This window comes from Mixophyes fleayi, chromosome 12 (assembly GCF_038048845.1).
Source record: "Mixophyes fleayi isolate aMixFle1 chromosome 12, aMixFle1.hap1, whole genome shotgun sequence".
Lineage (NCBI taxonomy): Eukaryota > Metazoa > Chordata > Amphibia > Anura > Limnodynastidae > Mixophyes > Mixophyes fleayi.
Genome location: NC_134413.1, coordinates 3,257,495 through 3,272,567, shown reverse-complemented (window position 1 = coordinate 3,272,567; position 15,073 = coordinate 3,257,495). Strand labels below are relative to the sequence as shown.

Here is a 15,073-nt window from a genome sequence, read left to right as displayed (position 1 = left end):
CCGGGCATGCTGATAAGTGTAATTATTATTGAAATGAAGGCGTTATCTCCTGTTTAACAGACTTACAGCTACAGGACCGGATAAGTCACATAGAACGCTTGTCACAATGTAATATAACCAGCCAACGTGCCCTAATAACTTTATTCTTCCTCCTTACTAGAATAATTGAGGTTGCTGAGCAATGTACAAACAGGCTAATTAAAACAAACACATAAATCTCAACACTAAAGGAATAAATCTCTTTATTGCACAATACAGTGCTTGCAGGCAAGGCAGGCGCTGGGCAGCTCAGCCGCTGTGTCAGTACAAGGTGAAGGCTGGGATCCTCCTGTAATTAACTCCATCCCCCCAGAAACTGCTTGGAATTCAGCTGGGTGTCTCGTTTCCCAGGATCCTCTGCAGCTCAGGGGGCCCACACTGGTCTGCGGACACCATATTAATCCTTCGCACAGAGTTTATCTTGACTTGCTCAACTGTCGCAGCTTCTGTCACATGTTGTGTTGAGTGGTGCAAATTGCTCTCTCTCTCTCGCTGTGTGGTCTGTCCTATGTTATAAAAGCAGACATACTGCGCGCAACGTGCGTTTGTTTTGAAACGCACGTAAATGGGCTCTGCGTATTCAAGAATCCAACAAGGAGTGGTTCTGAAGATACGTGCGCTGATGAATTTGGGTGTAGGTCTATTCCGCTTCACTACACAACAAGATACCGCAGGATACGTACAATTCCTATGTGGAATATAAATTCGCAAAAGAATGCACAGAAAAATAAACCTATTCAATGTCACTTGTTAATAATAGAGGCACTAATGACAAAACAGTTAAAAAAATGTTTAAATCTTTTTGTTCCATGAAATACATTTATTAGAATGTTGTTAATGTCTACTGAACGCTCTGCCTAATCTTGCTTTACCTAAACAGACACAACAGGCTGCAGAATACAAACAATATTTATATTTTTTAGCAAATAAATAAAAAACAAACAATATTATAATATTTTGTTTAATATTACATCAATTTGGATGTTTTTAAGGCATTAATAACTGAGAGGAGTTTCTGCTTTCTAGCAGTCGGTGCATTTAAGCTAGGAATAAGTTACCCAAACTAAGGGCCAGAGAACAGGATTAGATACACCTGAGACTGCTGGGGGGCAGGGTGGTGGCAGATCCAGATTCCTTCTATTCCCAGAAGACAGTGCAGAATGTTTCAGCCCATAATTGCTCATACCCTATTTATTATGACTTAGTATACCCGTGGCACTCACATCTTTTTCTTAATCATGTAGAGTGGAGGATAACCACCTACATTGAGTGTAACTGCAACTCAGGACAATAAAGGTCTTGTGTAACCCCAGAGACAAGTAGCTCCCACCGGAATGTTGTGAATCAGCCTGTAGATACAAAGTTACACTATACTGGTTGTGTGTCCTTGTGTTTTCACTATGTCTTTAGACTCCTATAAACTGTAAGCGCATAGTAATTTGTACCTGTGCATGCTAGTAGATTGTCAGCTCTTGTGACAATTACTCCCTCAGCTATTTAATGCTAATTTTCTATTCTATGTACCGTGTGATACCACATTTTGCATAGCACCACTGCCTACGCGGAAGCAATATAGAATGAAATGTTAATAAAGACAACTGAGTTATTTTTTTTAATATACATCCAATTATAATGTAGGAATGTTGGAAAAATGAGGATATTCCAGTAGAGATAAATCCCCCTCAATCACTGATCTCTTTAGAAGTAATTATACAGTAATTACCAGTCTTCTAGGTATAACATTTCTCTGGAGAAACCAGATTGTCAACACGCAGATATCCAGAGTCAGAATATATTTTATAGGAAAAGTCACAAATGGATAATATTGATACTATAAATATAATGGGAACAGCCGTCCACAAATGGTTAATGTTTAATAATTAAATAAGTAAAAGTTAAAAACATTAATGACTGTATATTGAAGTAAAAATGTTACGTCCATTCAGCTTCTAGTCTAGCAGGAGAAAGTGAGGGAGAGAGGCGAGAACGGGGAAGAGAGGGGGGAAGGGGTGCGGGGAGTAGAGAGAAACAGAAGGTGATCAGGAGAAAGTGATAGAGGAATTGGGAGAGAGAGAGAGAGAGAGGGGGAGAGAGGGAAAGAGAAGGTGAGAGATAGAGGAATTGGGAGAGAGGAAAAGAGAAGAAATATAAGAAGAGAGAAATACCATAAAGAAAAAAGAGTGATGAAGGAGGAGAGGGAGAGATAGATGGATGGTAAAATAGAGAGAGAAAGAGACAGATGGAGAGAGAGAGAGAGAGAGACAAGAAGAGAGAGGGAGAGAGAGACATACAGAGAGAAAGAGACACAGAGAGTGTGAGAGAGAGAGAGAACAAGAGAGAGGGAGAGAATGAGATAGAGAGAGAAAGAGATAGAGTGTGTGAGAGAGACATACAGAGAGAGAGAGACAGAGAGAGTGAGAGAGAGAGACAAGAAGAAAGAGGGAGAGAAGGAGATAGAGAGAGAAAGAGATAGACAGAGTGTGAGAGAGAGACATACAGAGAGAGAGAGAGAGAGAGACAGAGATTGAGAGAGAGACATACAGAGAGAGAGAGACAGAAAGTGAGAGAGAGACACAGTGAGAGAGAGAGAGAGAGAGTGAGAGACAGAGAGAGAGAAAGAAAGGAGAGACAGAGAGAAGGCGAGAGACGGAAGAAGAGAGACAGAGAGAAAAAGACAGATGGAGAGAGAGAGAGACAAGAAGAGAGAGGGAGAGAAGGAGATAGAGAGAGAAAGAGATAGAAGAGACAGAGAGAAGTAGGGAGTCAGGGAGAAGGAGTTAGAAAGAGTGAGAGAGAGAGAAAGAAAGGAGAGAAAGAGAGAAGGCGAGAGACAGAAGTGGAGAGTCAGAGAGAAGGAGTGAGATGGAGAGAAGGGGAGAAGCAGAGAGACAGAGGGAGAGGGGTGAAGAGATCGCCTCCAGCATGAAAACAACTAGCTCAGAGAGGTGATTAACAATTCCTAACCCTGGCAGTCTCCCCACAGAACAAGACCTGCACAGACACAAGAGAAGAGCCCCAGATTCCGCTTCTCAAAGTGCCCATCAGGAATCAGCATCTTGGTCCAATGGCAGCAACGTCATAGTGGGGAGACTGCAGATCATGGGTCTGTATAACACAGGAACGAACCATTCAGCTCAGGAATCACAAAGATGCTTAAAACTTCCTGAACAAAACATATGTATCAAATCCAGGTGTAAATTAGGCAATATAAATATGTTAATGAAGTATCTCACACTGCAGCAGAAATGTGAATCAACCCCAAAGAGTCCAACAACAAACACTCAGTCTGACGGAGAATACAAAGCGCTGAGAAATACTCTCTGGTGACATCTAAGCGATGGACAACCTACGACAACGTTCAGAGACCAGAAACAGATCTTCTGAAGGAAAAAACAAAGTGGAAAAACCAAAGAAGCGGCTCCAGGACCCCCCTTTCTGGAAGATCTGGGACCACACGGGCACAATCTATAATCCATTCAAAATGGTAATATCTGGAGGAACTACTTCAAAGGCCTCTATAATCCTCTCTGTAGAGCGACACCAAATAACCACAACATTTAGAGCTATGGGGGATCTAATCAATGACTAGGAAACCCCTGTGGATATTCTGATTACAGCTTGGGAAATAACAGGAAAAAACTAAGCTAATACAAGATGAAAAAGCCGGAGGGATAGATGCGGAGGAGGAATGGGAGGGAAGACGTATGGTGTCATCACCAAGAATAAACGTTGTGTGAGGGCGAGTAGTGGAAGTCTTCATCCAGCAGTAGACAGGGCTGCAGTCTACGTCTAATTCTCTTCAATATTTACATCAACGAACCGGTTCTAGAATCTCCTCAGCCCCATAACTCACTCTAAACAATACAAAGCTCTCATTCCTGCTACATGCGGGTGACCATCTACAACAGAAGAGGCCACCAAACCTCAACCAAGACCGGGCACCAACGCTCAACTCAAATAAAACTCAACTAATGGTCTTCCAGAGACAAGTCCAAAACCAAACTGTAAAAACTAATACGTAAATTGTTAGATACCCTCAGCCTAAAAAATAACCAATCAGGGAGCGTTAAACCTGCATGTAGCTAGCGGAAAATCTCTGAAGATGGCATCACCCCATTCCTCCTTTATGTAGTGATGGGCAGAAATACTAAGTCCAGAATTCTGTAACTAAATCTCTAAGAACAAAGCAGATTCCCATTACCCACTGCAGGACAGAAGAGGGCGCTATCATCCGGGGCGCATATAACCTGCAATATGTCAGCTCGTCAAAGACTGATCCTCACCATGATTACACTTCCTATTCCATTATAATGTAGGAAATTTAGACTGTAAGCTCCAGTGGGGCAGGGACTGATGTGAATGACAAATATTCTCTGTACAGCGCTGCGGAATTGTTTGCGCTATATAAATGGTGATGATAACGATAATGTAACCCCGTGCTTTGATATAATGTTCTGTGTCCTAACAATAAAACTGACATTTATAATTAAAGAAGAGAGAGAGAAAAGAGGAGGATTGAAATGAAGAGAGAAAAAGAGAGATGGAGCGAGATGAGTGAAAGAGAAATAGAGAGAGAGAGAGAGAGAGAGAGAGAGAGGGAGAGAGAGAGAGGGGAGGAATGGAGAAAAAGACAAAGGGGGAGAGAGAGATGGATGAGAGAGAGAGAAATTCAGACAGAGATAGGTGAAAGGGACAGTGAGAGAGAAATGAGGAGGAGCGAAACTGAGAGAGAGAGGAAAAGAGATTGAGAGAGAGAAATGGATAGTGAGATAGACAGATGGGTAAGAGTAATGGAGTTAGAAAGCAGACAGGGAGAGACAGATAGAAGAGAGATAGAGAGAGGGAGAGAGGGAGAGAGGGAGAGTAAGAGGTAGAGAGAGAGAGAGAGAGAGGAAGAGAGGGAGATGGAGAGAGAAAGAGAGAGAGAGAGAGAGAGGGGAAGAGAGGGAGATGGAGAGAGAGAGAGAGAGAGAGAGAGAGAGAGAGAGAGAGAGAGAGGAAGAGGAAGAGAGGGAGAGAGTGTGAAGGAGAGAGAGAGTGAGGGAGAGGGGGAGAGTAAGAATGGGAGGGAGAGAGAGAGAGGAAGAGAGGAAGATGGAGAGAGAGAGAGAGAGAGAGAGAGAGGGAGGAGAGAAAGAGAGGGAGAGTGAGAGAGAGAGAGAGGAAGAGAGGAAGATGGAGAGAGAGAGAGAGAGAGAGAGAGAGAGAGAGAGGAGAGAAAAAGAGGGAGAGTGAGAGAGAGAGAGAGAGAGAGAGAGAGAGGGGGCGAGAGAGAGGTAGAGATAGAGGGAGAGAGGGAGGGAGAGAGAGGGAGAGAGGGAGGGGGAGGAGAGAGGAGAAGAGAAGAGAGAGGAGAGAGAGAGGGAGGGAGAGAGAGAGAGGGGGAGTGAGGGAGAGAGAGGGAGGGAGAGAGAGAGAGAGAGAGAGAGAGAGATAGGTGTGAGAAATGGAGACAGATGAAAGAGAGAGATGGAAGGATGAGAGAAATGTAGAGACAAATGAATGATATATGTATATGGAGAGAGAGAGAGAGAGAGAGAGAGAGAGAGAGAGAGAGAGAGAGAGAGAGAGAGAGATGAGTGAGAGAGGAATGGAGAGACAGACAGAGGAGACAGACAGATGGGTTATATATATATATATATATATATATATATATATACATAAAGAGAGATAGAAAGAGAGATGGGTGTGAGAAAGGGAGACAGAGAGTCAGACAGACAAGAGAGAGGGAGATGGGTTCAGAGAGAGAAGTGGGATACAGCAGAAATGGAGAGAGGGAGGGAGAGAGAGAGAGAGAGAGAGAGAGATGCAGAGAATGGAGAGGCTGAGAGAGACAGATATGTGAGAGAGAAATGGGGAAAGTGAGAGATGCAGATGGGTGAGAGACAGATTGGTGAGACAGATGGAGAGAGATGGGTTTGAAGTTGAGAGAGTGACAGAGACAGATGGGGGGAGGGAAGAGAGAGAGAGAAGGGTACAGAAATAGAGAGAGACAGAGAGAGATGGGTGAGAGACAGAAATGGAGAGAGATGTGTGAGAAGTAGAGAGTGTATGTGTAAATATATGTCATTTTATGTCATTTTATTAAAATGCTTATTTTGCAGCCATGTTCTGTGTAAATACAACATACACTGTCAGCCTGGTCTCATCTGCATATCACAATGTGGGGATATAATTGTGTTGAAGAGCGGAGACACCTCTGGGGTCTGTCTCCTTTGTGCATATGGTACAGCACAGCTCTCTGCGCTTGAGGAGGGGCTTAGCCTATCGGGGTAAACAGGACCACGTTCCCTGCCCCCTGAGAGGGGCACTGGAGATTCCTCCAATGTTAGCGCACGCAGCCTTTGCGCAGCCAGTATCTCCTGATTCCTGTTTACCTGGCTGAGGATTGGGCGGACACCTGTACCTGTCCAGGAAGCAGAATGCCCGGGGAGAACCATGCACATGAGGCAGCAGCTGGGCTCCTGCACTGGGCGATGTGTGGCCTCAGCTGTGCGGTCTTTGTGCTGCCAGGGGAAGCTGATGTGTAGGCTGGCAGCCCTGCCATTGTGTGGGGCTCGCTTTGTGCTGCTCGCACGCTGCATATGAATATGTATTCAGAGAAAGAAAGGCTGCAGCAGGGACATCCCATGTTCCTGCCATGTGCTGTTAACCATCCAAGCGCATCCTCATCCAGAAACACCAGCTAGGAGCACTCACTGCGTCTTCCTCTCGCAGCCAGTAAGTACCCAACGCTAGATCACAACTCTTATTCTGTGTCATTGACTTGTGTGTAAGGGAGAGGACCTCATGTGTCCTCTTCTTCCATCTTCTCTCCATGAGATAACTTCTTCTCACTTGTCCCCAGTCTGCCGGGGAGGAGACCTTCTCCCTCCACACACTGCAGTCAGCCACCAGCCATGACGTTATATCAGATGCTCCTGATCATCAGGCATTGATTACCATAATGCATTGTGTCCATGATAGTAGGGCAGGCTTGATCATTCCACCCTAGATGGATCCGTATCGCGATATATCGCCAGCACTCACGTTATATGCTGCAGTCTTCTCCAATCCAGAATGGGTGCAGCCTACAGCTGGCAGCTGATGTGATGATAGGACCACCTTTATCCCCTCTCTGTCTGCCATCCAGCCACTTTCCGGGATCGTCTCATCTGTGTCTGCTGCACCCAGCCCAAAGCGCAGGTTGCGCATAGATGTTTATGTGTCTGGGGTGTTTGCCGCACGTTTACAGCAGACATGAAATTCCCCATAGAGACCCCGAGGAAGCAGGTGAACTGGGATCCACAAGGTGGGTGCAGTGCCTACTCACTGCCTTATCCAGGGCAGCATCAGGAGATTGCTCATTGTGTTTTCCTAGTGTGTGTGTGTGTGGCTGCTGGTTCTTGTCTGCAGATCTCAGATCTCCTTGTCTGTCTTATGCCATCTCTGGGCAATGCCCTACGTGTGCCAGCTGCTGCATAGTGTGCCACCGGCGGAGCTGGCTACGTAATGCAACCCAGAGGGATCTGTAGCGCTCACTCAATCCCATTAATATTTCCATAGCTGCCTCTGCACCAGGGACTTTTCCGTGCTGTTATCCCGAGCATATTAATGTGTTGGGGGAATGCGACCTACCCAAAGCGTTGCTGCAAACTTCCCAGTCTATTATATAACTTATGTATGTTTACACGCCTGATATTGTGTGTACGCAGCATTAACCCTTACACAACACTTACCTGTTCACTTGTCTGAGGGTTTCCTCGTCTGCATTGTCTCCTGTTGGAATGTAAGCTCTTGAGCACATTGTGTTTACTAAATCTCACCCTCAATTAATATTTACTTTAGCTTACAAATGATTTGATACTTTAGACAAACATAGATATTGAAAGCATGTTTACATTATGTTATATTTTGTACTAGATGTTTGTAAGCATTTATTATATAATTTATTTACTAACAGTTCTGTGGCACATGTTACAGCTTGATGTATTTAAGTTAGAAACTTAGTTTTTAATTGCATAGTATTAACTGTGTACATATAGTATGATTACATGACAAAGTAAATATTGCATGAATAAAATACATAAAAAATACACATAAGCATAGGAGGCAACATTTAAAAATGGATAGACCTGGTTAGTGGCAGCATCAGCACAAATATTGGGAGTGCTGGGGCACCCACAGAACTGGTTCATGTAACTAGCATCAGTAAATTCTTCCACTATAAATAAACAATAGGAGATGCCAGGTTGACCCAAATAACTTTTAATAAACATGATGTAATGGAGAGAAGATGTAGTATATACATATATAGCATAGAAACATATATTGGCATTAACATTTATATTTACTATAGTAGGATATTTTTGTATGAGGTGAAAGTACATATAAATTTATGCTGTTGGGTGAATCATAGATTTCTGTGGATTATGTGCTGGTAATGACTCTACAAAGATGAGAATAAGGGTGTTGTTTTTCTATATGTTGACAGTTCTCTAGCGATGTATAGTCTCATGCTACTGAGCTCAACCATTAGGATGACAATAAGGTTTGAAATTCCATTGGCATCTAAGAGCCCTAGAAGTGATACATTGTGTCTGAATGAGGGGCTGCTGGATACATGATGTAACCGATCTCAGGTCTGACCTCTGGTGAACCTGATACCTGGATTGTGTGTTTTGCTCTCAGAGGGAATCTGCCCTGATATCTCTGTAATGTTTATGATAAATGTGTCCTATCTAACCCTGGACCGTGAACTTTCCTGGTGGCAGATTGCTCCACATTTACAATGCTGGGTGACCGCATCAGATTATTGTTTTTGCTCTTCGGTTAGCAGAGGTGGAGACGTGCTGCAGTAATACAGGAACTCCGCAGCTCTGGTCTGGTGGAGGGAGGGGAGAGGTGATGTGGATGGAAGTTTATGATTACAGGCGAGAGGGAAATACCTAAGAATGAGATGTTTGTATATGTTAGAGTGGAAGTTGTGGGTTATGATGCATTTGTCTACATGATGTCAGCCTGTGTATGAATGACCCATCAGGAGAGATGGTAAAGGGGGCACCACGGAGCCTGTGTATGAATGGCCCATCTGGAGAGATGCTAAAGGGGGCACCACAGAGCCTGTGTATGAATGGCCCATCTGGAGAGATACTAAAGGGGGCACCACGGAGCCTGTGTATGAATGGACCATCTGGAGAGATACTAAAGGGGCACCACGGAGCCTGTGTATGAATGGCCCATCTGGAGAGATGGTAAAGGGGGCACCACTGAGCCTGTGTATGAATGGCCCATCTGGAGAGATACTAAAGGGGGCACCACTGAGCCTGTGTATGAATGGCCCATCTGGAGAGATACTAAAGGGGCACCACTGAGCCTGTGTATTAATGGCCCATCTGGAGAGATACTAAATGGGGCACCACTGAGCCTGTGTATGAATGGCCCATCTGGAGAGATACTAAAGGGGGCACCACTGAGCCTGTGTATGAATGGTCCATCTGGAGAGATACTAAAGGGGGCACCACTGAGCCTGTGTATGAATGGCCCATCCGGAGAGATACTAAAGGGGGCACCACTGAGCCTGTGTATGAATGCTTGGTAGACAGATAATATTGTTTATGTTGGTAAATGTGGATGCAATATGGCTGCTCTTAGACTGGAATTTTGGTCATTTTCTGACCCCAGCTATCCAGAAAGCGATCCAGGAAACTCAGCCAAGTTTGGGGGGGTCAACATAAATAATCTATATTTACTGCGAATCCGGTGAGCTGACAGTCTGTGGAATTTCCTCTCTTGGGTGGTGATGGCCGACCCACCGAGTGGATTTAAAAGTATATTGTTATACAAAACCTCTATAGCTTTAATTAGTAAATAGCATCATTGTGATTGATGAAGGACAATAATATGGTCAGTCCACCCATGTGCAGTGGGTCTGGACACCCAACGCAATAGAACAATGACTGTACTTGTAACCTTTCTGACCACGGTTAATAGAGCTTCCTTATGCGCCCAGGGGGCTTTCTTAAATAGGGAGAAGTCCGAAATCTGACAAAAACACCAGTTTTCACTGGATTTAGGTCTTTTTTCACTTTCATACATAGGGACCTGTTTATTATTTACTAGCTTGTTGCCCCTAAAGTATCCCCCGGCATCGCAACGATGAAAAATGAACATTTGAGGCAAGTTACATAAACATAACTGACCGGTCAGTTCATCCGACTTGTTACTACTGCAGACTCCGGGTTCTAACCCGAAAACTATACCACACATGTGTGACCTAGGGTCATACATGCAGAAAGGCCGCAGAGAGGGATCCGAAGATTGCTCTCCCCATAGGATCCAATGGCTGACGTCATCTATAGATGCCATCGGGGTCCAGCTGTGGAAAGCTGAGGTTTTCTGAGCTTGATAAAATTGTCCAGACCACAGTCCCCATTGAGAATTATGGGGGCTGCAGTTTAATGCGGTACTTTGTCTGTTCTTAAATTAACTTTTTACTTAAAAATATCTAAACTGTGCAGATAAAGCAGTTTTTCACCTGGTTTAGGGCTTCATAAATAAGCCCCATAAACTGGTGTGAAGCTTTCCTATGAAACCAGACTTGATTGGTGATATTTAAACATTAAAATTGGGTCCCGATAGCTAAATATCTTCTATACACAGGAGAGATACATAAATACATGCATAATAAACTTACATTTTACACAGTGATACAATGTTTCTCTGTCTGAGACATTATCACCATTAGTCATAGATTTAATGTTAAAATAAAATATTTATGCTTTGATAATATTATTTTATAGAATAATGCCTCCTCTACCTCTAGTGTAAATAAAAAGGATATTAAGGGTTTTAGTAACCAGGAGTAATGTGAGTATATGTGAGTATATGATAGCAGAAGTCTGTAGGCTGCACCTGAGCTGACTTATAATATCATTATTAACTTACAGTAGGGACTGCAATATCCCATATAATACACACGTTTTCCCAATGAACACTGATGCTGACATAAGAATTGTTTATATAGATATTATTTGCCACAGTTTATACATATATTAACATCACTTGTGCATTAAAATAATACTAATATAATAATATTAAAACTAATAATAAAAATAATAATCATTATAACTAATATTTCCAGCTCAAATTTTTAGCAATGGAGCATAATGCACCCGAAATTGTTTCTTGGGAGGTTTAGTGCACAATGACCTTTTAAAAGGTATAATCTACACCTGGGACAGTGAAAATCACAGACATGCTCTATGCAAATGTAAAACAGGTTTTACACCTATGGACGCAACTGGTTACACAAATATAATGGTGATGTCGGTGTGTGTACATTGTCTTTCAATGTGGAGTTGTGTCTGGAATGCTATACACACAAGTGTCTGTATACTGTACAGCTGGTGCACTCATAGAAGTGTATCAGTTCACACTAATAGTAAATGTTTCACTTTAGTTCCTCGGAATGTTGTGATTCTCTGATCCATATTGTTACATTGGTTCAGAGATGGGATATTTCTAAGTGGGGACACTGGATTGGTTACAGCTGATTGGTTGATGTATATTACCCCACATTTCAGTTTTGTCAGGAAATAACCCCCCTGTGATTGTTAAATAATAATCCCCTTGTGATTGTTTTGCATAACTTGGACAATTCTGGAAGGTTGAAATGTTATAGAGAGGTTAGAAAAGGTGTTTACCTAATTAATACGGATAAACCAGAGCTGAGCGGAAATTTCATCATTGCTCCACAAACAAATCCACATTTGGCAGCAGAATTTCTCATGTTTTGCAGACAAAATTTGGCTTTAAATGTTCCAAGTCCTACCCCAAATAGTTACACTGGAGAATTAATTGCCCGTCCCCCCCCTGTCCCCCTTGGGGAATTTAAAATACAGTACGGGATGAAATTCCACAGAAGGGTGATGCCAAAGGTGAAGTTGCCATTCGTATCGCCACTTTGCACCCCTGCGGAACGGTCTGTTCTGCTGCAAATCCTGGTGCCACAAAACTTTGCAGATAATTCACTTACCAAGTCTAACTATAAACTGATTAAATCATTGTTTGTACTTTTTTCCAGCAAATAATACCCAATGCAATGGCTTTCTAATAATTGCTGCAGAAGAGATTCAGAGTCCCCACATTTACCCCACATTTCAGTGGGGTAAATGTGGGGCAAATCCTGTCCAGCTTGCTCTATCATAGCTCCTGCTATAGAGACAAAGCACATTCATCCTGTAAATTAATTATAGCATTTGCCACAGTCATAATAACTGGTTATTATCCTGCATGCATGTGTAGAATTCTTATCTAGTGTCCACATATGATAATCAGACGCATTAATTGCATTTAGAAGAGGTGACGGCTGCGTATAATCTCTTCACACAAACTAAAGTTGTAATTTCTCTCCATTATATTGTTGTCTTCTCATATTTATCCTTTTTATAGTTGTAGAAGCAGCGTGTACTGAACACTACAAAATATCTAGCAATGGGCAGTAACTCGTTAATTTCATAGGTGTGTATTTGCCAAGCTATTATTCTTATTAGATGGCAAGGGGAATGCAGATGTACGAGCTGCATTTAGTGAACAGCCAGTTAGTTGTTTGTGAGTTGTAGTTTGACAGCTGATGAATGGACGGCTACTCTGTGACAACTCAAGTTGTTATGAATGTGTGAAATGCGCCAGCATTTTATAGATGATTTGAAACGTGTTGCTATCACGGCTGCCTGCAGCTGCAGCATTTTGTGGTGTTATTCTGCATAGTATATGAGTGGTCGTCATTCCTTAGGAGCTTTTAACATTGATGAGGCATGAAGTGCCTCAAGCCTCAGTGATGATGCTAGTTTCTAGTAAATTGAGGTCTTCTGGGAGATTAGGAAGCCCAACAGTCTGGCCTATAGGGAATTGGGGGTCACCTTGGTTCATAGGGAGATTTATTCCACCATTAGCGAGAGACAACTGATGGCTATTAATATAAATTGTAATATTAAATAATGATATTCATAAGAGAATGGTCTGGATGTTCCATAATTATGAAGGTTGGTTATGAGTGTATGGCAAAACTCAATCAGCAGTGCCCACTAATCACCCCCATAGCTAGATGCCCAGTGCATGAGCCTCAGGGCCAAATGTATCAAGCTGAGAGTTTCCATCAGGTTTTAAAAGTACGGATGTTGCCTATAGCAACCAATCAGATTCTAGTTATCATTTATTTAGTACATTCTACACAATGACAGCTAGAATCTGATTGGTTGCTATATGCAACATTTCCACTTTTCAGACCTGCCGAAAACTCGTAGCTTGATACATTTGCCCCTAAGTCTATAATATGTACTGGGCAATTGCATATAGACTTTCCCCTTTGCAGAGAGACTTCCCCCCCTCACTTACTTTGGAAAGGGTTCCTTTGGTTGCACAGACTCCCCTCCTTTGTGTAGAGAGAGACCACTGAGGTAGACGTTGATATTAATGGAGGAGGGTCTCGCAGTGTCTGGGCCCCTCTATGGGCCCCTGCTCCCATACTTGGTAACGTTGAAGGTAGGATATAAGGGCCCAGGTACTGGCAGGGCATGTGTGACAAAGAAGGATCTACCAGGTCGCTGACAAGCGAGTATTGCAGTTGGGGTCACAGCCTGGCCCTGTATACCCTTGTGTGTGCTCTGATGCCACAACTTCGGCCGAGCAGGGTAGCTGCCGCTTTGCCACGTCTCCTGTGATCGTAATTCTTAATGAATGAAGATTGCCAGGGTGCAGAATGCTGCTGCTTCTGGGCGCTCCGTGCTGATTACAGGGGCAGGGAAAGGGCATTTAGATGGGCATTGCTGTGTCACCTGGTAGTAACAGAGACTTTATTCACAACGTGCTTTGTACATGTCCCAATATCTGGATGTTGTCTCTATAGGGTCACACTCACGTCAGACCCTTCCCTGGATCTCAGTGTACTCAGAAACTTGATTAATGCCAGGAGCTGTGTCTTCCTGAGAAATGACGGTATTACTTACTGAACACTAATACTATTGAAGAGAGAGTCAAATTAATATAAGGTTAGGGGGGCACAGATTTAATAAAAATATGGGAGCAGTGATGGGAAGCCAATCCAATGATCATCATCTTCCAATCCAATGATCATCATCTGCCGTTATACAGATCGTTCTCTGACCCTGAGGACCTATTATATGTGTATTATAATATTCATGTGCAACTGAGAAACAGACAGAGAACACCTTACAGTACCGGGAATAAATACAAGTACTGTCAGAATCAGGAGACATAATGAATGGAAGGAAGATTATGTTTCTCCCAGTGAGAGTACAATGTGTCATTCATACAGAAGCTACTAATACAGGTATATATGTAAACGTTTCCATACCTTTGCAGAACTTCAGATATTTCACGTTGTATCTACGTTTGCTGCACAGCTGGAGGGGTTGGAACATTGCATTCCACCTGGGATCAGCCAGAAGGGGGCGCTACAGAGGCTGCCGCAGACACGTTTCCAGCTGTGGGACTGTAATACTCACAAACACCCAGCATGACGTCTGCAGCATTACCACGGCTGAGATCTCTGTTCCTGAGTCATAATATGACCTTTATAAACGTTGCCGCCAACAGTCCCCACTTTTATAGATGCAACCCTAGCACTGTCCCTATTTTTTAAATTCTGGACAACCGCATAGTATATTTTCTCTTATCCTATGCAATTCTCACCGTCCATTCTTATTGGCTGTACTTTATAAATTTCCATTTAGTTAATAATAATATAAAAAATACAGACATCGCATTGTAATCAGAAAGAGCATGACATGCTGGGTTTTGTAGTGCACCAGAGTCCAACAAAACAGCACCACATGTGGGAGATTTAGATTTACTTGCTGAGCAGCCCCTGGAAATAATATTACTGATGTCATTTCCGTCCCTATATTATAGACTGTTACAATTGGATTCCTTTCATATTCTAAACTTGTGCCAAACTATATTTTGGCAACCAGCAATATCCGTTCTAAATCCAAAACATTCATGTAGAACTGTCTGCACATTCAGGAGAAGA

The 15,073-nt window shown here is 42.9% G+C and overlaps 1 protein-coding gene and 1 long non-coding RNA gene across 3 annotated transcripts in view; one reads left to right on the top strand and one right to left on the bottom strand.

Annotated features, from left to right (window-relative positions):
• Positions 1-225: 225 nt before the first annotated feature.
• On the bottom strand, positions 226-6,495 carry LOC142108890 (uncharacterized). The gene is made up of 2 exons (XR_012680243.1): positions 6,417-6,495; positions 226-727 (listed from the first exon to the last, which is right to left on the bottom strand). It is a non-coding gene; the product is annotated as an uncharacterized LOC142108890 (long non-coding RNA).
• Positions 6,383-15,073, top strand: part of KCNK10 (potassium two pore domain channel subfamily K member 10) — a 63,406-nt gene continuing 54,715 nt past the window's right edge. The window contains exon 1 of one of the 2 annotated variants that reach the window (XM_075192850.1): positions 6,383-6,759. In XM_075192850.1, the coding sequence (XP_075048951.1) occupies position 6,759 (1 nt within the window). In that variant the 5' untranslated portion in view covers positions 6,383-6,758. Of the gene's footprint in view, positions 6,760-7,063; positions 7,331-15,073 lie in introns of those variants that run through there. The other variant, XM_075192849.1, reaches the window with a different exon arrangement.